The 26,676-nt window shown below is 42.2% G+C and overlaps 1 protein-coding gene across 1 annotated transcript in view; it reads right to left on the bottom strand.

The window, feature by feature from the left end:
• The window catches only part of VGLL4 (vestigial like family member 4), a 343,498-nt gene that overhangs the window by 311,499 nt on the left and 5,323 nt on the right, over positions 1 to 26,676 (bottom strand). The window contains exon 2 of the mRNA XM_078661408.1: positions 20,681 to 20,757. Coding sequence (XP_078517534.1) covers positions 20,681 to 20,744 — 64 coding nt within the window. The 5' untranslated portion in view covers positions 20,745 to 20,757. The remainder of the gene's footprint in view (positions 1 to 20,680; positions 20,758 to 26,676) is intronic.

Raw genomic sequence — 26,676 nt, 5'->3', positions numbered from 1 at the left:
CAAGAAGAAACATCAGGAGTGCGAGAGGCTGGAGGACATTAGACAATTCATTCTCTCCCTCACAGAGAAGGGTCAGTCGAAGGTGACCATTGCAGGGAAATTGTCAGGCATTGCCTTCATGGTGAAGCTGCTATGGGGCTATGCCCCCTCAGCAGGGAAAATGGGGAAGAGAATGTTGGAGAGATGGGTTTCGGCTTTCCAGCTGCTGGTGGTTTTGCGTAAGGCATTGGGGTCTATTGGCCTGGACCAGAGCAAGTTTGGGCGTCACTCTTTCAGGACTGGGGCAGCGACAGAAGTGAGTAGGCAGGGTTGGGCCCCTAGGAGCACCATGGACATGGGTAGATGGACATAGGGTTCCTTTCATAGATACGTGGTGGGGAGGTAGAAGGGTGCGAGTGATCGCCAGGATGTCAACTTTGTTTCATTTTCAGGTTCTGTTACCGGGACGGCGGGTGGCGTCGATGAAAATATGGATTGTGGGCCACTCCTTCGTGAAGTGGGCCGGAGCGGCAAGCTACGACAAGAACTCATGGATTTATACACTATCACTTGGGTAGGAAGATGGGGTAGGATTGTTGTCCCCTCTCCCTTTCTTCCTCTGGGTGTCAGGGGGCTGAGAAGTTGCCATGATTTATGGAAGTTTATTGTTTGTCAGTGGCAGTTCAGGTTGAAGGGGAACAGGTAGGAAGTTCACGCCTGGACGATATAGAAAGTTCAAGGTTAGGTAGAAAATTCAATGAGGCTCAAAGGGTAGTTGATGTAAGAATAGGGAACGGATTTTAGAGGTCCCACTTACAGCGGAGCAGCTCTTATGCAAGTATGTTATTGAGGTTTTAAGTTGCTATGGGGTGACGGTTATTTTAGGGGTAGGGGGTGGTTTATCATAGGTGATTTAAAGATGGATAGTGAGGCTGTAGTTTTGTAAGCAAAGGCCCAGGTTATGTTGTAATGTGCACCTGTTTAAATAAAGCAGCTTTTTTTCACACAACCCTGGTGTCACTGGTCTGTGCTGCCTCCTCTTCCCCAAATGGATGCGGAGAGTAAGGGGTGCTGTTTCTGGATTCCAGTTCACATATCACTCTCACTCACTGTACCTGGGACCCAGGACAGAGTGCAGCTGCTTAACAGCAAGAGACAATAACAGCAGCAGACACTGAAACCTCTTTTCTCTAGGAGGAGGTCTGAAGCACCCATTATCAGGCATGTGGTGATCTGCCAACAATGACATCACGTGAAGAGGAATAACTGACTTCCTGGCAAAGGTGGCTGGCTAACAAGAATACCAGGGTGACGCAGGTGTCTTGTTTCCATGAAAGTAACAACAGAAACCCTCTTTCTTGCCATAGTAAAATTGAAAATGAGCAAGCGTCACATAACACAGCGCTGCTTCACTTTACAGGGCAATGTTTTCGACTGTTAAACTACTGCCTCTCCATTCACCACGGCATACCAGCAAAGGGTGTTTGTGGCATGATTTAAGTTGTCAGTGTATTCATGTCCCTTTGCTTTCCTTGGTTACCGACGTGTTTCTGTCCCTTTCCTAGCAACAAAATAAAGTCAACCCCCAAAGGGAGGATCAAGGAAAGCATACTTCAATCACAAAATGATGCCAGGTTGAAGGCCCTCACCCACCAAGAGATGTACCCACTTAAACGGAACTCCGCAGGACACCCCAAATGAGGCAGTGAAACCCAACTAAGTAAATATTCTAGTTCCACTAAAATTGCCAAACTACATGTCGACCAACTGAATGACAAAAGTAACCAGGCTATAAATGAAAATGGTACAAAAAAATCGTCATTGAAGAAAATTATATGTAAAATAATTTCAACTGACATTTCAAATTTGCATTCTCTCACACAAACAATGCCAAAAGCTACTGCACAATCAGAAATATTTGCAAATAAAATGACTCTGAATCATCTGAATAACCGTAGGGCGATCGTTTTCCTAAGTAAAGGTTAACAAAGTGTACTTGGCAAATAAAAGGTAATGACAAGGGTTTAGTTTGCATTTCAAAATGACGCAAAGCAGGAATTATGGCGAGGGAGAAAGAGCGCAGATATTTGGTTTGAAGCGCCGGATGGCTCTTCTCAGTGCGCGTTGAACAATGAACAGAGCAAACATGCGGGGATAAAGCTCAGGTGGTATTGACATAGGTGCAGCAGAGAAGTAAATGGCTCAGGAACGTATCTGATAAAAGCTAACAAGAAACCCTGGAAACCTCAATATCCAAATGCACTGGCTTACTCAAACAAATGTAATATTTCAGTGTTGAATCCAAAACATACACTGAGAAGACAGGGTGCACAGGAGCAAGCATTTGAATATTCAATATCTGCCAAAGCAACCAGGTTGTGTGGTATGCATGTGGTACTGTGCGAAGTTTACAACAGTAAACACCCTTTACTTCTAACTTTTTTTTACAAATACCCTAATTCAACACACATACACCTCAGTAGCTCATTTACAATATATACAATTATAGATGGCTAACAATGCATTATCTGTATGGTTTTCATCAAGGCATTCTGAGAGACATAAAATAGACAATACGAGCACCGCTCAAATTGTGTATGATGTCACTCAGAATCTAGATTTGAAAAACATCCAGTTAATAAACTTTTTATCTATCTATATGGTTTTTTGTGTATGGCTCTCAAACTCATCTGCCCCTGCTTTCAACTGCTACTCAAGAGCAGAGGAGAAATGGTGAGCCATAGATAACATAGGGGGAGAGGATGTAGCATCACGCCTAGAGCGGTCGACCTAAAAGCTGGGGAACCAGGTTCGAGTCTCGGCATCGACGCTCAACATGCTGTGATTCTGGGCAAATCAATTAATCTCCCCGTGCCTAACACAAAAAATTAATGTGTCCATCTGTAACAAAACTGGTGCTCGTGTTAAGTGTTATGATACCTGATATCTTCAGGTCGGTTTGCGCTATATATAAAACACTAAAAAAACAAATATTAAAACATGGCTTCTGCTCCTTGCCACAAATGTGAAAAATACCATACCTGCCTTCCTTAAATAACCCACACCACCTTATTTGCCCTCCTTCCTCCTCCTGCAGCTGTGTTTTTTTGCTTTCAGTCAGAGCAGACAAGCAGTGCTGCACTGACAGGCACTCAGGGAGCCCTACCACCTGAGCCGGAAAGGCCTTCATGACGTAGCAAATGTGGGTAACCAGTTTTGTTATCAACTAAGGCATAGCAGCAACTTACTGTAACCACTAGATGCTTCCTATGGAAGCCATGTATAACAGTTAATCGTCTGGCTGCTCGTTGGTACCATTCATGTAGAGTTTCAACAATTGAGCTATACGGTGCATATAAAGTAAATGCTTCATATTTCTAAAATCCAGCCCTGTAAACTCCGGGATGATACTAAAGTTCCATTTTTAATGTGCTGAGTTATTAGGTCGTTCTGAACAGAAGGATGTGATTATCACCACAGCTCTATGCTTTTCAGCAAACCAGGCCTATTCGTAGAAAGACACTGGGCCGAATGTATCATTGGTCAGGTCATATTGCTGTGTATGCAATGGGATCTGGCCAATTTGGTGTGATGTGATGTATAAATCTGGACCAGTGCAAAGGCGCTGTATCAAAAGGACTCGAAAAACCCCTGTCTTGTTGGTCTGCAAACGCACAGATGGCGGCATGCAACAGTCAGCAGACCTTCACAGCGGAAATCATAAAGGGGCGCTATTGCAACCCATGCTGCCTCTCCAGCACCAAAAACCAGATATCCTCATACACAGCTTTTAGAGTGAAAAAAAATCCTTTAAGGGGGTTAGCTGAACAGCATGATTAGAAGAGCAAAACAAAAAGCTTGTTGGCAGATGAAGGATCTCATTCTTTCTTAAACTGCCAAACCTAAATACATCCAAACTATGGCATGTGTTGCTTGATTCTCTGCAGGGCATAACCCGATTATAAAAAATATTTTATACAATTGGGATGTTAAAGTGGATGGTTCTTCAAATTTGTGAAATCTAGTAGGTGTAATCCATTAAACCTATGGAATAAGAGAAAAGACAGTAGTTTACACAAAAATGTTCCACCGCAGAGGTGGGGGAGGGAGGTCTTTAAGTAGGTCTTCTGTCCGTCATGTAAAACGACAACTCAGAGCGACATATTTGAGCATGGCGGTCATAAGATGGCACTAATAAAAAAAAAACTGTTGCATGATGATCACCATTTACAACACACATTGCCAAAGTGCTTTCACATATACTGCACAGTCAAGGAAAAAAGATTGGAAATTAATGACCATTGTACAGATGACAACTGCATATACACAAATGGTTAAAGATGATGCTGAGCATAAGGATTCTGAGGAAGAATGCACCGGCTGACACTAGTGTAGGTCGGTCGTACTGAGCAAGCATAGCAGAAACATTGCGAAACAGCTTCTGAAGAAGGAACATAAATGAATTTACAATTTGAGAAGCAAGAAAGGGGGCTTAAAGGAAAGAGGAAGGACAGAATTAAAATGAGTTCTAGGAGCAGACACGCACCAAGTTGCATATAGCAAAAAAAGTAGGTCTCACCTTTGGATTTGCCAATGCAGACCCATTAGCTTTACCAACGCAAAACAGCATCAGAAAAAAACACTATAATGTACATACCAACATGTGTCACGGTGCAAGTATCATACATCATGACACAACAGTGCCCCTAGCTGGACGACATATACACATTCATGTGTCAACATCCATGCACATGCATGTGTCATAATGAGGCCTCAATTTTGGTTTTGTCTAATTTACCAAAGGGAGAGAAACATGAGAGAGCGGGGTGAGAAAGAAAATACATCCATTTCCATCTAGTACTAAACGAAAGTAGCTCACTAAATTGTACCCAGTGGAAGGACACAAGTCATCCTATAAAGGCAAGTTAAAGAAGAAATGCTGAAGAGGCGGATCAGACAAAGAATAGGGAGGTAAGACATTGAATAAGAAGCAGGGAATTGAGATGGACTAGAAAGCCATACAATCCGGAGCAAGGGAGTAACTCAAAGTAGACTTCATATATATTTTTAATGGATTATAGTCAACAGGTCTTTGACAACACACAAGTAGAGCTGTCTGACGGCAAGTCCTGAAAAACTGAGGAAAATACCAATACTCTTCCTCTGTTTTAAGGTGCATCTCAGGTTGATTTCAGGGATGTAAATAATAATGCTTTCAGTCTTATTTAGCTTCAGAATTCTAATACATGAAGTAATATAGCATGCCCACTGTCAATGGCACACTAGAATTGAATTATTAAATTAAACATTTGAAGAAAAGAGTGAGGGAGTAAATAAAAGCACAGAAGAGAGCAAGAACCAACAGATGATTTGCAACATTCTGCAACACTGCAGTCCACCATAAGGGATGTTCATTCTATAGCTGCTGCATTCATGTGATTATCTAAATACCCATAATAGTATTCAAGTTTTTAAACTCAGACAATTACAGAATCTATTCTCGATGCCTGTACTAAATTATAGTAGTTTAAGAAGGTTCCATCAACCATCCTCAAAGTTCTCGTCATGTCCATTTTGAGGCCTGCACAAGACTGATGGAAGTAATGAGTTTGTTTACCATTTAACAATACTTAATCAAAATTGCTAGTGTTTTGTCATGGAGTCTACGTTAACAATATCATTTACCACATTTTTTAACACAACACTTTTTTTCACAGTTTTGCACATCTGCATTATAGATATTGCTAGTTTCCACCTCAATGGTACTCAATTGATCAACTATGAGAGTATAAAAGGGCAGAGTTAATATAACAACATTCAAACATGTGCAGCTAGTGCTTACATCACAGAACTATCCCTACCTGGAAAAGGCAAATGGATGACCATAAGTTAAATAGGGCCCTTTTCATCAATCGTTTTCCACTCCCAATGTGTGATAGTGTACTGTAATAGTACCGAATGTATAACAAAAGCAAGCACTCCGCAGGACGTGGAATGATGCACACAAAAAAGCCAACAGTGAGAGAGTATTACACCTCTGGGCCGAGCCAAACCCCATTCTATGTATCCTATAAAGAATTGGTAACAGTAGGCCATGCACAGCTTTGCTGTTAAGGCAGATTGTAATAAAGGTAGAACAGAAAACCCACTTGTGCCCAAGTCACAGTTTGGCCTGCATGTATGCATGTTAATATATCTGATTATCACAAATCCTCTACTAGTTTACATCCACATAAAGCCAGCAGGAACTGGAAACGCTTAGACAAAGTCAAACTTAACATCTGCCTTGAGAATTCTAGTCCCACGCCTCCCACCATCACTACTAAGGATGTGTCTGCTATCAACTCCTGGCTGATATCAGCCTTAGATTCTTGCCTTCCAGCCCAGAGGAATAAGCCTCATATCCACCATCCACCGGCACCCTGGTTTAATGATACACTTCGCCAGGAAAAATCTCGCTGCAAGAAACTGGAACGCATTTGGCGCTCCAACTATTGCATGGATAATAAAAAAAGATATAAGGCTGCCCTTCATGCATACCATTCTGCCTGCGACAACGCCAGAGCTAGTCATGCCAACATTACTATACTCAATGCCCAAAATCGACCTAAGGCTCTGTTCAAAGTTGTAAAAGATCTTTCAGGCATGTCCTCTGTACCCAAAGACCCCTGTCTTGACACAGAACAATGTAACTCCCTCGCCAATTTTTTCCTTGAAAAAATAGATAAAATCTACGCTAACCTTAGCGTCCCCTCTTCTGATTTCTCCATCTCTGATCCTCCAACATCCAATTTATGCTCTATTGAGGCACCTAGTCCAACTCCCTCTGCTCCCCAACTCCACTCCTGGGATCTGATCTCGTTCTCTCTTTTTTAAAAATATTTAAATGAAATAAAAACTGGCTCTCCTCTTGACCCCATGCCTCCGCAAATACTTGGCACCCTGGATTTATCTACACTTCAGATCATCTTAGATCTTCTGAATGCTTCACTGACTGAAGCCACGGTTCCCAAAGAATGGAAGCACGCGATGGTGGTTCCATTGATAAAAAAGGCCAATGCGGACCCAAATAATCCCTCTAACTTCCGGCCTATCTCTCTGCTCTCATGCTACTCTAAAATTCTTGAAAAGCACGTCAATTCTCTTCTCACTTCTTATGTTGAATCCTCTAATTTCCTTCACTGCTCTCAATCCGGGTTCAGGGCCGGCTTCTCCACTGAGACCACTATTCTTGGAGTGTCAGAGACCATCAGAAGACAGGTGGACAATGGGGAGACAGCGGCACTCATTTTGTTAGATTTGAGTGCCGCATTTGACACTGTCTCCCATTCCATCCTTTTGTCCACCCTGAAATCTGTGGGCATTGACGGCTCTGCCCTGGCCTGGATTGCCAGTTTTCTTTCTGACCGCACTTTTCAAGTTTTCTCCTCAACGTCTGTCTCTTCCATCTATGCTTCCTCTCACGGTGTCCCCCAGGGTTCTATCCTCAGCCCTCTTTTCGTTAATCTTTATGTGAGACCTCTAGCTTTCTTGGCTGAGCAAGCAGGTCTCACGATCTACTCTTATGCTGACGATACTCAAATCGTCTACTCTCTATCAACAAATAAACATTTGCCCACGTCTTCCCTGCAGTCTGGTCTGGAACAAATCTCCAACTGGATGAATAGACATAAATTAAAATGAAACGGTGACAAAACGGAGTTGCTTCTATTTGGTCCAAATCCATCGCTCTGGGGCCCGCAACACTGGCCTCAGCAGATGGGCCCTACTCCTACCCCTTCAGCTTCAGCTCGTAACCTGGGGGTCCTCCTTGACAACCAGTTGTCAATGAAGCAACATGTGGTAAAAGTCTCAGCCACCTGCACTACCATCGTAAGGTGGCTGAGAAAGATCACGTGGATGCTTCCAGCTGACACCCTGAGGACCGTAGTCCAGGCCCTTGTCACTTCACGGATGGACTACGGGAACATTCTTCTTCTGGGTGCCTGCAAGGAGGTCACCAAGAAATTACAGGTGGTTCAGAACATGGCAGCTCGCCTTATCTGTAATCTGCCTGCCAGGTCTTCGGTCACCGTCCATCTGCGCAAGCTGCACTGGCTGCGCATTGAGAGCCGAGTGAAATTTAAAGCTCTCTGCATAATGCATCACATGAAATCTGGTAAAGCCCCGAAATATTTGTCCTCCTTGGTACAGGATTATGTCCCTACCCGCACTCTGAGATCCTCTACGCAAAATAAGTTTCAAATTCCGCGCTTTAATAGAGCTAAAATGGGCGGTCGCTCGTTCGCGCTGCTAGCACCTTCCTTATGGAACTCCATGCCACAACCCCTGCGATCCGAAATCTGTTATCTTAAATTCCGCAGGGGAATTAAGACCTGGCTTTTTAATTCTTAAAATGTGTGCCCAATCCGTCTCAGCTTACCTTACCTTTTGTTTGTTCACTAGCGCCGGGAAACCTCCGGGTAGCTGCGCGCTCAATAAATGCAATTATAATAATAATAATAAGAATGTTACTCTCACGATTTACTGCAACTGTGCTATGGACCTTAAAAGTTTGTGAACAAAAACAACTTTGTGTGTTGGATATTTGCTCTATTTTGCTCCCCTTACAATTTGTAGGACCCATTAACTAACGGTAAAAGCTTGAAATTGTTATAGATCAATTTCAATTTTACTCCAGGCTACACCACTGCTTGAAGCTCACCACTGTGTCAGTAAATAACGTCCGAATCCGATAGCACATTTAACTCTTGAACCAAAGTTATAAAATCTGGCTCTGGTCTTTTCATGGAATTCTCTAACATTTTAAATCAATACAGCAAAGACAGTAAGCCAGGATTCTTTGTTTTTCTGATTATTAGTCGGGCATAGTGTAATCATTTCTAACAATTCTGATGGTAAGCCAGTCAAGCTCAGTTTTCTTATATTCTTTATACAACAAATGAAGAATTAAAGATTATAATATTCCATTTCTTCTTCACACAAACATTATTTTCAAACCAACATAAATCAACCTAAGTCTATTTCTTGATGGCCTTGCTGAAGGTGCATTTTGCATGGATAATGCCGCAATTGATGTTACAGTTTTGCGTGGGAGCTTGGAACCAAAGGTAAATTCTTCTGAGTAGCAAGGAAGCATTACAAACCAAAAAATGTGAACCCACATTTTTCACAAGCATGACTGCAGTTCTTGCTGGCACGTCTTAAGAGTTTTTATACAATACCCCATTTTCCGATATGATTATACAGTAGCATTCATGTAATTCCATAAAAAGTCCTCGAATCCTAAACAATACCAATTTAATTCTTTTGAAAGTTGATGTCAGTGGAGTCATCAAAAGAATAAAAACGTTATTGACCGGATTACAATCTTGGCAGATGGGATAATACTCAGTCACATACGTGAGGGATATCCCTTCCAACATTTTAAAAGTTCCACAGGATATAATGAAATTGTAATTTGGAGGATGGGAAATCCGTCCCATTTGAGACGGATTAACCCTGTCAGCCAAGATCGTAACCAGGCCCAAAGTCATGCTGTTGTGTATCTTACATTTTGAGAACTTACTTCTTCAAAAAACAAAATTAGACTTTTAAGTACACGACAAAATATGCTACTGCTGGTCGATGTTTTCAATGGCTGCCCTATGTCGGCCCAGAATTTTGAACAGCAGTTACTACAACTAAACCAGCTACTACAAAAAGGCCAAAGAGAACAAATATATGAATTAGGGGAATTAAATCTATTAACTTGTAAAAAAGGAAACTTGCTATTGAAAGTCAGTTACCATACTAATTTCATTTTTTGCCTCAGAATGTTCGATTATATGATGTCAGAGAGGAATATGCCACATTGCCAAAACACTGAAATTCTGTCAGCTCTGTTGCTTAGTTCAAGCCTGCATGCAAATCCAAAATGGATATACTTAGCACGTAGTTTCTCTTAACTGTTTACTTGAAATCATAAAGTAAAGTTTAAATTACTACCATGGCAAAAAACACACAGCATACTTTTTCTCCTTCAAACATACAAGGCCTCAAACAAAAGTGCCGTGGACCCACTCGGTCTGCACCTCCCCAAATTAACAATACTAGGGAACTGGTTAACTTCATGGGTGAGGAGTCCAATGGTGTTCTGTCTGGAACCCCAAGTATCCACAGAGAATTAGGGAAGTATGTAGTGAATCGATAATTAACCCCTTCGATGCTCGTGACGGAACCCAGCCGTCATGAGCCATGGGTGGCGTGTGCGCATGACGGCTGGGTTCCGTCACGACCACGCCCGCGATTGGAATGTCCAGCACCGGGCTGAATTCCTGCCGCAGGCAAGGAGTTAAAATAATTTTCCCAATTTCCAGTTGAACCAAAATATCAATGAATAGCATAGCACCTTAGTACACATTGGGAAACATTCTCCACAGAACTTACGCTGAATAGTAAATAAGAAATATCTGGAGTGGCTGGAGCTGAACCTTTCAAAGATTAAACAAATACAATGCGGCTGTATAATGCTGAAAACGTTTTCAAGGATAACACTGTCACTGGGAAAACTACGCAGAACTGGCTGTGTATTTATGAGTCCAATTCTTTATCACACAAGAGTTTATCTTTTATTACAAATTCTCTACTTTGGCCAAACTGTTTTAGGTAGTCTAGCTACATACCAGCGTTTATGCTGGTCAGTTGAAAAAAAGAGTGTCTTAAAGAGCACATCCATGTGCGCATACATGCATCACTGAAGAACACAACTTTTAGAGACTCTTTTCTTTGGTATCCTTATGTACAAATCAAGAAATGTATTCCTTTTATTACCTTTATGCGCGAGCTATACCCAAACGATTTCACCTTGTAAGCAATTAACTTAAATACTGAAAATTGGCAGTGAAGCTGAAAAATGTGTGGGTTGTTTTCTATTGATTGAACAAATCATCAAGTAACAATGACAAAAAGTAAAACTTCAAAAAGAAGTGCAAGACAAAGCTCCCAATTGTGAATGCGAGTTCAATACTACAAATCATTAGGTTTATATTTAAAAAGACAACTGGTACAGCGTACACTGTTGAATAGCTTTACTGTGCCTGTGCAAGAACACTCTTGTTAGAGGATCAACTACCTCAGGAAGAAGTCATTTACAGGCACATGCAAGCCGTCATTGTGATTACTGATAAGGGAGCCAGGCTGTAAACTGAGAAGTGTCCACACATAAAGTTCACAATTTTCCATGGTGTTTGCATTGGTTTCAAATGTGGATTCTTTCTTGTGGAAATTGAAAAGTCCGCAGGCTTGGTAACAAACAATACTTTTTTGGGTGTAACTGCATACCCGCTCTGATCCTGCTACTAAAAGAGGATAACATTAGGTCCTTCCAATTACCTTCACTTGCAGAAGCTTTTTATAATGTTTTTTCATTTAATTACACAGACAAAGATATGTCCTGAGATATCAATATTGTCTGATTTCCCAGAGGCATTATTTTGCACATAGTCTCAGCTTTTAAAGGCTATGGCAGTTAGAGAAAATGTTTGTACTATAAAAAGGATTGGTAAAATTATATTCTAGTAAAAATGTGACAATGAAAACTATCAACTTGTTTATAAAAAAGTGCCTTCTTTTCTCAACTCACTTTATCGCCCTAACCAGTCCAAATACTAGGAAACAATCTGAGATGAATATAAACATGTCGAGTGTAGGTCCCTCGTATCATGTATCTCTTTTGTGATCTAATGTCCAGGTAGCAATTTAAAATATTTTTTAAAAAACAATGCAGTACAGTTTTCTCAACAGGACTTCTTTTGTGCATATTTAGTTATTAGGACTCCACTCTGTATTCTATCATTGCTGAATTTGTGCAATTTCCTCTTTACAGCACTTCAGACAAAAATACACTTTAAGTGAGCCTTTTTGGGTCTCGCTGGCAATGCATCCGCAAGGATGCATTTGTCCAGCTGGAGACCAATAGCGATCAGTGTGGAGGGAAGGAGGACAAGAGGGTGTACGAGCGCTTTCTCCTGGATTCGTGTGCGCGAACGCGCACGTCGCGTCCCGCGCCATACACATGCGCGCGCAGACAGACACTCGCTCACACACACACACCCCCTCCCCCACAGTCACACACACGCACTCCAAGATACATACACACACGCACACACGCACGCACACATACACAGCCCGCGGCCCCCCCCACGCACGCGCGCGCACACACACATGCTCTCTCCCCCCCCCCCCAGCTCAGCAACCCACTCACCGGCTTCCTTCGTGTGGCGGCTCTCCTCAGCTGCAGGGCCCGGCAGCAGGACTCTTCTTCCCTCCTTCGGCACCGGGGCGCAGGGTAGGCTCCTGCCTGCTCCAGTGCTCCAAACACGGCTCCAATCGCGGCTCTTCCGTGGGAGGCGGGGTAGGCTCCCGCCCTCCTACTTCCTGTTTCCGGTTGTCGCGCCGGCCTGCCTGACTTCCTGGTCGCAGGCCGGCAGAGTGACGGCGGTGATTTGCGGTATTTATTTATTTAGTTATTTATGCATTTTTATATAGCGCGGACTTTACCCGAAGGCGGTATTTATTTATTTATGTATTTATGCATTTTTATATAGCGCGGACTTTACCCGAAGGCGGTATTTATGTATTCAAGTATTTATGCATTTTTATATAGCGCGGACTTTACCCGAAGGCGTCAGAGCGCTTCACATTAGGAACAGAAATGAAACATAATGAGAAACATTACAAAAGAACAGGTTGCAAAAACATACGTTACTTACATAAGGTAATAGTGACAATTGTGAGCAAACAAAATACATGAGGTAGTAAAAACTATGAGCAACCAAAAATACATGAGGTAGTAAAGGTAATAGTGACAATCGTGAGCAAACAAAATACTTGAGTAAAAATTGTGAGCAACCAAAATACATGAGGTAGTAAAGGTAATAGTGACAATCGTGAGCAAACAAAATACTTGAGTAAAAATTGTGAGCAACCAAAATACATGAGGTAGTCAAAAGTGCACAAGAGGAAAAATTGTGAGCAACCAAAATACATGAGGTAGTAAAGGTAATAGTGACAATCGTGAGCAAACAAAATACTTGAGTAAAAATTGTGAGCAACCAAAATACATGAGGTAGTCAAAAGTGCACAAGAGGAAATGAAAGTGACAAGTGTGCAGTTATAAGAGAAAACAGAGTATAATTAGAGGTATAGTCCTGCAATAAGTGCTAGACACTCAGGCTCAGGAACAAGCGTTACATGGGCAAGGTGGCACTTGTGCAAGTATCAAAGGTAAAGACATGTGAGAGGTAGCAGCCGTGTGTTGCAAGGGCAGAGTGGTGTGTGCATGTTACAAAAGGGCACCGAACACCAGTACATGGAAAATACTGCAAAAAGGCAGACCCTCCAATCACAGGCATACACTGGGAAGGCACTTCCATGGTCATGGAAAGTAGAAATTATCAGTAGTGGGAAGTCTTCCTCACAAATAGCAAGAGGACGTGAATTACTTTTGGAGGTGTCTCTGGAGGAGGAGAACTTTGAGGTCCCTTTTGAAGGCCTGGGAGGAGGCGGTGGTCCGGAGCTTTTTTTTGTCCTCTCGCGGTTTGTAAATACAAAACATATTGCATTACAAATGCTATAGGTATCACATTTGCGAAAGTTATAACTATTGGCATTGTAAATGACGAAGCTATTAATTTAGCTATTTAAAAAAAAAGAAACATAAATAAAAACGTTGCCATTTACAATACCAATAGCTCAAACCTTCCTAATGCGAGACCTATTGCATTGCAAATGCTTGTTGTAATCTGGAGTTGGAAGATGTATGGAGCATCGCTGAAACAACGTTGCCCGGCCACATCAGACCACATAACCGAGGGTTGAGTTTTTTGGGTTGTCTAAGAACTAATGATCTTGTTATTTTAAACTTGAGATTCCCAGAGGGCTCCCCAGCCTCCTTCACCGTTAATGCTTCTCAGGGGCAGTCTCTAATTGGCTATATGGTGGTATCTTATCAACTCTTTGGAGCATGTCCTCAGTTCAAAGTACTGAGGACAAATTTGAGTGACCACAATATTTTATCAATTTGGAACTCAAGGCGCTGGAGCTCTGGAATCCCAGAGACGATTTTATTGTGTATAATAAAACAAATGGGCATACCTTTTGATCTACTAGAAATTAGAAATGCTTAGGGAGGCTTGTTAAAAATCACGGGCTTTGGTCCCATATAGAGAAATCCTATTACCTGGTTTGAGAAGCATTTGGCTTTATTGAGATCATGTGGAAGGAACTAACGAGCTAATGGCATTAATCACCCAGTGGCCACCTTTTGGGAGGTAAAAAGGTTAAACCGGGAACTAAATGCCTTGGTAAGGGACCAATTTAAGCAGTGATCACTGACCAGGCAAAGGGAAATCAAAATATTCAAGTGGGTAAGAATGAGAATGAAGGCATCCAAACGTAGAGGGGTGGAGAATTTAAAAATGGATTAAACTGAGAGAGGTTGCACGTTCTGCTGACTCACGTAAATATTGGGCTCCAATAGCTGAATACTGTGATTGTAGAATTAAGGCTGAACCCATTTTAATATCTTAATATCAGAGGCAGATTGGTCCCAATATATCTCACAGTTACATGCATCAAACTCTAGGATTGAGTTCAGTTTGGAGCTAATTACTGAGTCTTCCTTGGGGAACGCTTTACGCCCCCCTTTTCCTGTAAGGAAATAGAGTGCTTTGTTAAAGGGGCATGGTACTCAGGCGCAAAGTGCCCGGACAGTCTACCGATAGCTCTAATTAAACAAGACAGCTCCGCATGGGCTCACTTCCTTCATCCGGTGTTCTCTTACTGCTACGCACATGGACTCTTCCGTCCTCTTGGAGAGGAAGCATAGTGGTTCCATTATATAAATAGGGCCCAAAAACTTCCCCTGCCAGTTTTGGGCAGATCGGATTACTGGATGCAAATGGAAAACTGTTTGCTAAGAGGATTCTTCTTCGCCTCCAGGATTGGGCTTTTGGTAATGTAGTGGCAACTTAGATAGCATCACTGCCCTGCAAACCTTGATCGAAAAAAATCCAATAGATAAGGGAATGGCCTTGAACGCTGCCTTTATAGATTTCTCCAAGGCTTTCGACTGGGTGATGCCGTGGAAGAAACTGGTTGCAAAGGGGATTCCTCCATATTTACTCTGATTGATCATTGCATTGCATTCCTCAACCTGGACACAGGTACTGATGGGAGGCAACCAGGGCCTGTCGAGTAAAGTGGAGACACATAATGGGTTGAAGCAAGGGTGCTTATTAGCGCCTCTCCTTTTCTCTCTTTATATTAATACCTGCCGAGTAGGGTGGGGCATTGCAAAGGGGATTCACCGAAATTAGGAACAATTAAATTGAGCTGTCTACATTACACAGATGACGCCATCCTGTTAGATTTAACTCTGATAGGTTTACAAAGGCGTCTTAACGAGCTAGGCATTACCCTGAAGATCATATGCTAAAAACAAATATCTCAAAAAGTGAAATCATGGTTTTTAGCTCTCATGGATGTAGGGTTAGGAAAAATATGAATTGGTTTCTGTGTAAAGATAAACTTGATGTAGTGAAGTTGTACATGTACTTAGAAATAATTTTTTCTAGCAGTGATCACATCGGTCAGTGCAGAAGTAAGGCAATATCTCAGGCCTCCGCAATTGGTATACTATATAAATGCTTTGGGTAAAGATATTTTGCACATGTTTTATCAGTTTACAAAATTAATATCCTGCCTGTTTTGATTTACGCTTGCAAATCAGTGGATGAACAGCAATGGGACTTTAAGAAGGTGGAAGGGCACATTTGGTGCCAAATTTGTAACCTGAATCGCGCAGCCACCGTAGCAGCCATCCGTCTTGAATTTGGGCTCCTCTCGACTTACGCATTTGCCATAGCAGCATGCCTCAGGTGGGGTAATACATTACTGAATAGTGACGTGAGGCCTATATAGGCTGCGCAAAGACAGGAAATATTTTCCTGCCGGAAGGGAAAAAGCGTTGGGGGGCATGGGAATAACTAGAAGGGACAGACTTTGCCACCTGTGCGGAAACTAGGTGCAGGATCTTAATCATGTCTTATCTGTTTGCCTCCCCACTACAGCCATTATGACGGCGTTTATTAAGACCAGTGTTTCTAAAGTACAACATCACTACGACAGAGGAGGCCCAGAACTGCCTCTTGGCACCTCCTTCAGAACCATGATGTTTAAAAAAAAAATGTTTTTTAAACATTTTTTAGTAAGTATTATTATGTTGTATTTAGCTCTGTATGTTAAACAAGGCTCCTTTAGGCAATATACTTCGCACATTATGAGAAGAAATTTAGCGCACTTTGAACTGTAAAGTTGAAGTTGCTAGAGTATTTAAATGGTATACAACCACTTGGATTGACTTATTACTGTATTATAATTGATTTGTGCAATTGTTTTTATATATGCGCATTTGCACTTTATACAGCACCTACTTTTATTATATGTGGGGCCAGATGTACGACCACTCTAAATTGCGACTTGCAATTTGTGCTTGATTGCGAGTCGCAATTTAGAATGTACAACAGTGTCAGGGACACTGTTAGCGATTCTCACTGAGGTCGTAAAATGTGAGGCTCATTAATATTAATGAGCTACTCGCAATTTGCAACCCCATTGGGAATTGCTGGCCCACCCAGAGATGGATGCCTGCTGGGCTCAGCAGACCTCCATGTCTGGGACCGCCTTTCAAAAAAGCTGTTTTTTTTTTTTTTTTTTTTTTAAATGGGACGCATTAAAAAAAATGGTTTCGTTTCATTTTTTAAGGGCGGGTCGTGGTCCCTGGGACCACTGCCTGCCCTTAAAAAATATTTTTGGAGCCAGTCACAAAGTGGAAGGGGTTCCCTGGGGACCCCTTCCCATTTGCGACTCCATTACCACCCTCTTGAAGAGGATGGTAATTTGCGAGTGTTTTGCAACCGCAAATGCGGTCTCAAAATATTGGTACATGGCTTTGCGGTTGCTATTAGGAAGGGAAGGCACCTTGCTAAAAGCAGAGAACCGTTATCCACATTGAATGTCCCATACACACCCGCAGCTGATGAGAGCCACATAGTTTCCCATGCTCCAAATTAAACAAACACTTGCAAAGCCAATAGGTTCTGCATTGGCTGCAGAGCTTTTGGTTTGCCACTGCTTATTTATTTTGTTTTGTACGAGGGCACAGACTGTATGAAACTAACGTGGTGCAAAAGCCAACATATATTTTATGTAAAAGCACACATTGCACTAGTAGTTCCTGGCACTGAAGGGAACTATTTATTGATCAGGTGTGCATATTGTGCAACAGCAGAATGCAGTCACTCATAGTCTAGTAAACTAATGACTGAAGTAGACTGATCCTGTGCACAAATAACAAGGAAAAGTTACAGATGTGGTGTGGGTGAGGTTCACTGGCAGTCATATCCTGTTCTGTCCCTGTACAGTGACATTCAAACCCTCTAAAGTTCTCCATATCAAATCTGTACGAGGGAAAACAGCTGGCTCTGGTACAGATATATTAACTGCATATACGAACTCTAGCAGCCTCCTACTGCCGGCTCCGCCACAGGAAATAAAAGAAAACGTGCAAGCCTTGTCTAATTTTACCTTTTCTTACATATCCTGGAGGTAGGCAATTTTCTGGACCCTGGTGTCAATTGTGTTGGTGCTAAATAAAGATGTAGAGAAAGCTGCCCATATTGCTGTATCCTACAATGCAGCTAGTCCATCTTTGTCACTCTTTACAGCCGTTGTAATTGAATGAATCACCTTTTATTGGTAACACCATATCAGAACCAACAAAAGGACCCAATTCCAATACCTCAGCCTAAATAGCATATTTTACCGTGATACTGCTTTTCAACATTTACAAGTAAAGTTCAACATAGGTCCTAAAAAAAACACGCTCTACACAAAAAGACGATAGTGGCGGGAACATTCCAAGAAAAGGATGGAAAAACGCAACACAGAGCTACCGACTGATGCCAGTCCACTAAGTTAACGATAAATAATGAGATGCAAGCTCGGGGAAATTTACTTGTTAGAAGGCTGATTAGAAGAATAAAGAAAGAGTCAAAAAGGGAGCAAACCCTCAGAACCAAGGGGAAGAGATATTTGGTTGATTTTTAAGAATGGAAAGTAGGTCAAACACAGTCAACCGCTTATCACTGTGAAAAGATGGTTCTGCAAATTAGGACAGAACTACTATTTGGAGTGTGCCAGCAGATCCAGGACACTCATACTTTCATTACATATATTGTCAATGAGAAGCATTGTGGATGACTGCGAGTGTGTATGATATACACAAAGGACAAACTACCTTTGGTCTGTGACATCACAGGCTGAAGACTGGTACTCTTAGATAACTGATACAACCTCATCTGCTGGTTGCAGGGTGTTCATACTGTTTAGAACCAGACATTAAATCATATAGGCAGAAAGTCGGACACAGTCAGAGAAACAAAGACACACCCACAGACACACTCACTCTCATATGCACTCTTAAAGACAAAACAGACAGTTGTTGGTCTAATTTGAGCACCCAAGAAACTACTGAAGGGTTCGAGATGCCCCTGCTTTACTTATAAAACCCAACTGTCACACTAAGAAAAAATGTAGTTAGGGGAAAATGAGAAAGCCAAATGGTGCTACAGTGTCATTGATTACCTGGTAATTTATATCAAGACATGTCTGACATCATAAATCCAATATCAGCAAAGTAAATCTATCAGTATTTTCACAATGCCAGTTTTATGATCTGTAAAATATCACAATCTAGCAGTCATTGAGATATCACGAAGAGCTAATCAATTCTCAGACTATGTAGGCTAGCAAAGACATCTCTGCAGCAAATAGTCTACAGACCTAAGAGACCAAATACCAAACACAGTTGCTAACAAGGTATGAATACAGAAGATCCGCCGACCACGTGTTTCTGATGGAAAAATAACGAGCATGCACAGAACCTGCCAGACCTGCTCATAAACACACAGTCTCCTATTCAGCCGAACAGCCCCAAGCGCACTCTGCGATGAAGCAACCGCAATGAAAGGGCGTGCGTGGTAGGATCTTGACGCATGCCAAGGGATGGAGCAGTACAAGTATTTTATATTTTCAGGCGAGCCCTCTGGATCATGTGTGACTTGAGGCGAAAGTTTGGACTTCAAGGAGCTAGAGTGGAGAACATCCAGGAGTCATGATGGGGTGGTCTAGCAAATTTTCAAGGGACAGTGTAGGATAGCAATTTATTATTATAAAGCATTGGTAAAGTGACAGCAAAACTCGCATTCCTGTCTAAATACGTGATCACTTCTATCAATAAACTGGACAATGTATTTCTACACAGAGTGTGTTCCTTCGGTGCACTTAATTGTCAAAATTTGTGTGAACTAAACCCAGGGCTTTAAGTGGGCCGGGTCTCACCGGTGCGGAGCATCGGCAGCGTTTTTTAAAGGAGGCCTCGAAACCGGTCTCTATCGGGCTCTGTTTTGTGCCCTGGCACAGACGGTCCGTCTTTTTTCCAGCCTGCAGTGACAGGAGGCACATTGATGTGCTGCTGCTCACTTCTCACTAGTGGAGAAGTTACGACATGACGTCATGGCAGGTGAGCATTGTACGGGGAAGGGAAATCCTTTAAAGAGAGTCATTTTCTCTCCGGATTTCCCTTCTCTTTTTGAAACTCAGGAGCAGCAATATTGTCGTGGTGTCACCGGGGCTTTAAGTGGAAGCTTTTTCAATATTGTATTCAAGCCATAGTTGCTGCTAACAACCATTGACAAAGCCAATAGTCCTGACTTCTTGTAGGTATAATGTTACTTGTATCATATCTGGAATCAATGACAGAAACGGCAAAATACAAGTCGGGCGGCACACTATGCGAAGCACAGATTTTCTGCATACCTCTTTTTAATCCACGCCCTTAATTACATTAGCCACGCCCCTTTGAGAGACCCCCCCCCCCCCCAGTTTGTTCATCCCACTAAAAGCCCTGAATAAACCCACGTGTGAACCAGTATGGGTCTTTGTTTCAAGTCCTGTCTCCTCTGAAGCGTGCCAAAACTGCATGGCGAGCGGTTTCACTTGTAAGCAGTGAAAAGTGCCAGCCTAATTATGAATGCATTGGCTTTGTTGCCAAATAAAAAGGCATGGTAACAAAACAGACAACAGACAGCAAGAATAAACCACCATCAGTATGTGTCCAATGAGCGTAAGTGGTGTTCTTTAGTGATCCAAATAACACAGGCAGCTAAATTTACCTTTTGACAAACATAATGATTCCAGCTCACCTTCCAGCTCATATTAACCTTTTATCTCGCTAGGCAGATGTACAGGTATTGGTATGCAGAATTCTAGCCAGTAAATGCGGGTCTACACAGTTATTCCCCATTCTGTGATGTTTAACTCTTAGGCAGCCTGGCTATACGTTTGAAGACATGACGCGGAAATTACGGCAACCAGTAATATTCGCAAATATAATTCCCTAACGTTCAATCGGACCTAGGTAGTACATTTCAGGTTGAATCACCCTCCTTGAAATGAGGTTTCCTGTCTTGTGTGCGATTTAGCGCTGGGAGCACATATTTCACATCAAGCTCCTTGAACACGGTGGAACATGTCATATGTTATTAAACTGCAGCAAGTGGACATCGAATTAACAGTAGTTTAATGATTTAAGACTTACGTTTCTCATCGTCAGCATGCACCAGAGATGCTGCTCTCGATAAAACATCCAATGGTGTTTCCATTCCTTGCAAGACCCTAAGAAAGAAAACAGACATTTTAACACAATGCCAAGCATGAGCTTAAAAAGAAAGTAATAAAAAAGAGAGATGACTCGATAAATCATTACTCTGGGCCAGAATGATGGGCATATGGCATGAAGCAGAATTTAAGAGCTAATGCCCGCTTTTTTTTTTTTGTTTTATATAGCGCGAACTAGACCCGAGCTTTTTACATGGCGCTTTACATGAGCACCAGTTTCGTTACAAATGGACACATTCATTGTTGTTAGGTACGGGGAGATTAAGTGATTTCCCCAGAATCACCGGATGTTGAACGTCGCTGCCGAGACTCCACTGGGTTCCCCAGCTTCGAGGTCGACCGCTCTGACCACTGACCGTAAGGCTACATCCTCTCCCCACCCTCTCCCGCTTTGTTTTAGGATCCTCAAGGGTCAGCCAAGCGTTCAGGAAGGGAAACCAACAGGCCAGTGAGGCAAGGCCAATTAAGTGGAAGGGTCTACTTTTCATTTCAGTGAAGCAAGCAACCAAAACTGAATTGACTAAATAGATAGTACATAATGATAGGGAGTGACATGTTTCTTATAAACATAGGTCACAAAAAGCAATTGTTTCAGCCACCTAAAATCAGCACAGACCTAATTATTGTTTGTGAATTTGGCAATGACGTACATCAAAAGCACCACCTAGCAGAACTGTACACAAATGAATATGCAACTGCCTTTGGTTGAAAGAGTGTAGGATGAGTCAGAGAGGTAAAAGCAAACCACTGAACAATGTGCTGGTCTCGACGTCGCAAGATTGAATCCCAGCTAGGCAAATACAGACTTTCATCCTTCCAAAATCGATAAAATCAGAACTATAAAACTGATAATAGCAACATTTGTTATGTTTAGGGCTTAGAAACAGCAGAGGTGTAGAAGATGGTACTATGAAAATATTATTATAAAACGCTTTGGGGCTTGCAAGGGGTAAGCACTACACAAATAGTAGAACAAATACTAATAATAATGATTATGATAGCAATAATAATCTCAGCTCGTCAAAGGTTAAGAAACCGTTTTCATGCATTTCCAGAATATATAGAAGAGAAGGAGCAGAACCTATTAGCTACTTTAAAATCGGTGAGAATTAGTATCAGCTTTAAAGTGTAATTTAGGACTAACTTAAGAATGGTTTTGAAAGATTTCTACAGACTTGGATAAGCCAAGATACTTGTGACCGTAGGAAAAAAATCATCCAACTGTAATTGTTAAACAAAATAATATTAAATTAGACTGCTATTTGTCTCTTCAGGAGTACTTAGAAAACATCAGTCCAAGCTTTCCATGTGCCCAATATATGTTGCCACCTATGAAAGCTTATAGTGTCTACCTGGGATTTGCAAGACAGTAGAATTATCCTTCTTTGGACATTGTAACGCTTAAAGGCAATCCCCCGGAGCTCTGAAGGAAGCATCAAGACCTTCTCCAGAACTGCCATAATAACATATCTAGGGCCACAATGCACTGGATCAAAAGCCTTGTTAATCATTTTGTTGGTTGCAACTTATGGGCAGCTTTGTGGACACAGTCTCTGGTCGCCACACTACTGATCACTGAAGCAGGATTGAAAGTAGGTTTTACGTTACCAGACTAATCTGCTTCTTGAAGAGTCTCCTTCCTGTAAATTCCAAGGTACTGTGCAACTTAATCATCACTTCAAACCCCTGCTCTTTGATGATGGAAAAGATGATACAGGGAATGAAAATGCATAAGGCTGGGCTACGAGTACAAAGCAATATCATCTCCAGAAGAAGAGCTTGAAAATCAAACCCTTCTCACTTGAAGTTATAATTCCCAGGATGATTCAATTTCTAAGAAAATGTATCTCTTAATCAGAAGAGAAAGAAGCGGAGATCCATTTGGCTTCCAAGCAATAGTCACGTTATCATAGGAGAATGGATCACTTGTCCTGCCTTGAGTTTTTATCCTTGCCCCATCTCCAACAGAATAAAACGCATTGTTGAGAGATGGAGGTAATTTTAAGTTCACTTTAATCACACCTTCGCTATCACTGGTCACTACTGTAAACACCAGTAGGTCTCCCTCCAGGAGAAGGAAAGCATACAGAATGACCTAATGATGATGCTTTTCTCATAGGTAAATAAGTGGAAAATCAATATATACCTCTATGGTATCAACTGTGAATGATGGTTTTTGAGACGGCTAATAACCCAGACCCTGGTAATAATACAGGACAAGTGATCCATTTTCCTATGAGAACTTAAGAAAATGTATCTTGATTCATATAAGTAACAAAAGTAAATCTTTAGCAGGAGGATTGCTCCTTGTTGTAAACAACAATTGAAACTATTTTGTAAAAAATCTATTTTATCTTTCTGGTACACAAACTGAAACAGATTTTTTTTAACTGAGCAGATTATATGTTAATTACATTTAATGGATCAGCACGTGATCAAATTAGGAAACCAGATGATAGAAGTATACCCAAGCAAAGGCTAGGAGAACCACGGTAAAGCCACTGCTGATTTACTCTGTTTCTCCCCACTAAGAGAATATCTCAAAATAACTGCATACCATAAAGAAGATATGTGTACAAGCTTTTGACCGATTTGATTCAGAACATATGAATGCAGTTGTCCCAGCTAAAAAAGCAGGTCGAAGACAGAGTGAAAGAGATCATTTTCGTATCACAAATTCCCACTTACCAATGACCTCCCACAGAACGTTTGTACCTTGATTGGTGGACCTACCCCATCCACAGCTCCTATGCTACCCCTGTATCTGAGAACTGTGAAAGGATCTTCAGCGGAGCACCCTCGACAAATGCCTTTGAGATGAAAAGCTGGTGAAGGGGTAATGGAAAGCAATTAGCAACAAATCAGTACATAATCCACGACTATTAGAACGCTTGTTGCAACAGAAAAGTCCTCCACATGGTAATGGATGTGCACCCTTGCCCTGAGTGCCCCAACTGTACTGATGTCTGAGTCCCTAATGCTGCTTTTTGTTTGCATAGGTAAAAACAGATCACTCAGGTGCATCATGACACAGGCCAGTCTCACGGATTGTGGTGTAGTTGGGCCAGGAGGGGCACCGAAGCGCTACCCTCAAAGTGGTGAATGGTTAGTGCCTTTACCAGACATCAAGCACGATGGCTCACTCATTTACGGTTCTGCTGCTGTGTGCTTAACTCACCCATGGCTTACATCGATTTTTTTTGTAGTACTGCACAGTGCAAATGTGGTGTACATGTGCTGGCTGTATGTGTGCCTGTGAAGGGTACAAAAACAATAGAGGAGTAACCCCTCGTGGATAGAGAATTGTTTCTCTAATTATGAGCTTAAGTGCTCTAATCAGCACAATATGACCCAACCTGTTGCTGGATAAGGCATATCCTTATAGAAGACCCCTCACTCACCAACCTAGTTGGTGACATGCTTCATCATCGGGGTCCCACCCCATAGGCCGAGTGCCTATAGGGTGTGCTGCGACACCTGACTACAGTGGAGCTGGTTAATTTTTTCTTTTATGTGTTCATATCTATCAAAAATGTGTTTTAAAAGGGGCCAACACTACTCACTGCAAGTATTTTATTCTTGAGTGCTTGAACCCTTGTTAAAATAAAGTGTGGCACCTGTGCCTAATTAGGAAGGCTTTGGTGTCATAAGTAGTATTGAAAATATAAAAATAGCAAAAGTGTGCTATGTGAATGTGAATCTTACAAAACTATTGGTTAAAAAGGTCTACATGTTTCAACCCATAAATCCATTCAAGGGTTTTCGTCAGGACCGTGGTATTTTGAACTGGGTGGTCCGCACTCGCTAAGGAGCGTCCTGCCCTAGTTCAAACAGGAGACCTCGGGGCACGTCTAGCAGGAACCAAGTAGGTTTTCGGTGTGACGATCAGAAGTTGCAAGAGACGGACTCTTGCCGTTTTGGAAACGCTGGTGCCCATGAAGCGGTAGTTCCGCATCTAAGCGTTTTTTCCCAACTAAGGAAAAACGCACCCTTTTTTCATGAAACCGTAATTTGCGGTCTCCTGTTTGAACTAGGGCAGGACGCTCCTTAGCGAGTGCGGACCACCCAGTTCAAAATACCACGGTCCTGACGAAAACCCTTGAATGGATTTATGGGTTGAAACATGTAGACCTTTTTAACCAATAGTTTTGTAAGATTCACATTCACATAGCACACTTTTGCTATTTTTATATTTTCAATACTACTTATGACACCAAAGCCTTCCTAATTAGGCACAGGTGCCACACTTTATTTTAACAAGGGTTCAAGCACTCCAGAATAAAATACTTGCAGTGAGTAGTGTTGGCCCCTTTTAAAACACATTTTTGATAGATATGAACACATAAAAGAAAAAATTAACCAGCTCCACTGTAGTCAGGTGTCGCAGCACACCCTATAGGCACTCGGCCTATGGGGTGGGACCCCGATGATGAAGCATGTCACCAACTAGGTTGGTGAGTGAGGGGTCTTCTATAAGGATATGCATTATCCAGCAACAGGTTGGGTCATATTGTGCTGATTAGAGCACTTAAGCTCATAATTAGAGAAACAATTCTCTATCCACGAGGGGTTACTCCTCTATTGTTTTTGTAAATTGTTTGGGGGACCAGGAGTTCCCACCTCACATAGTGCTCGTATATTTTCCCTCACTCTCTCTTTTGTTACTAAAAAAAAAAAATGCCTGTGAAGGGTGCCATACAGGGCAAATGCAGTACTCTGCAGTGTATGTTATATGCATTTGCTAGGTGACTCTACTGCATTATGAAACATAAGGAAGAAGAGTATTTTCCCCAGGCAGATTAGTGTATTGCGGCATTCCTGTAAACTGAATTCAAATGGTCTCTTCAACTGAGAGAGGTCACAAGGAAGGGGGCTTGGCACACCTCAGGAAGGAGATGGGGCTGATAAGAGAATCATAAAGAGTAGGACCAGTGGCCTGTGCTAATCTTTTGATATTTCTTAAAATCAAAAGGAGGAAGGAAGAGCAAAATGTTTTTATGAGGTCCTAACCTTTTGATACACATATCACGGTGGCTGACATTCTGGTGTGAACTTTAGTCACTCACATGGCCTGTGTTGTGGGGCTACCAGAATTGGAAGTCACTCCAGCTGTGCTTTCTGGAGGAAGAGAGGCCAAGGGAGTGGGCATTTCAAAAGGAAGCAGACCCCAGCATAAAATTCAAAGACTCAGGCTCTAAATCACATTTGGTGTTTGGAAATAGACGACAGGAAGGGGAGCTTGAGACCCCAAAAATAGTGAACTGTTAAGACATTCCCACTAGTCCCCCTCCGCCCACACACTGTGCAACAGACAACGTAGGCATCTTGAATGAGCCACAAAGAGCGGCTGGCCGCTGCAGCTGCACGTCCGGGTGCGAGGAACTCAAGGACCGACTAGAGCAGCAAGCCGCGGCCTTGGACCACGAACTCCCATGAACCAACAGCTGCCTTTCCAGCACCCAGTGAGGGGCCACACTCCGAAGCTCCAGTCGCTCCAATCCTGCAGGTGCGGATAAGTCTAATTTCGGGCCATTACGCCCCAGGTGGACCTTGCTTGCTAGATAGCGCTTCGGCGCTGGCACACTTTTTACTTTAAGAAAGAGTTGGAGTGGAACTCTTGAGACTTGGACTACTAGTGAGGCTTACTCTGTATGTTGCCTATAGTGTGGCAAGTATTTCTGTGGAAGTTGTATTTTCCTTTGTTTTTATAGAGATAAAATAATATACTCCTACATAAAAGTGAGCATTTGACTGGACAACAAATTATTGCTGCTGCTCCGTGTATTTTGAATTGCGAGCCTGCGTTCACCCCCTGTTTTACTACCTCCACCCAAGGGAGCCTCAGACTGCTCGGAACACGCTATTCCTGAGAGTCAAGTGCTGATGAGGTACTTTGCCCAGTTGCTCCAGATTCAC

Source organism: Lissotriton helveticus, chromosome 9, assembly GCF_964261635.1.
Source record: "Lissotriton helveticus chromosome 9, aLisHel1.1, whole genome shotgun sequence".
NCBI lineage: Eukaryota > Metazoa > Chordata > Amphibia > Caudata > Salamandridae > Lissotriton > Lissotriton helveticus.
This window is presented reverse-complemented; position numbering and strand designations above follow the sequence as displayed.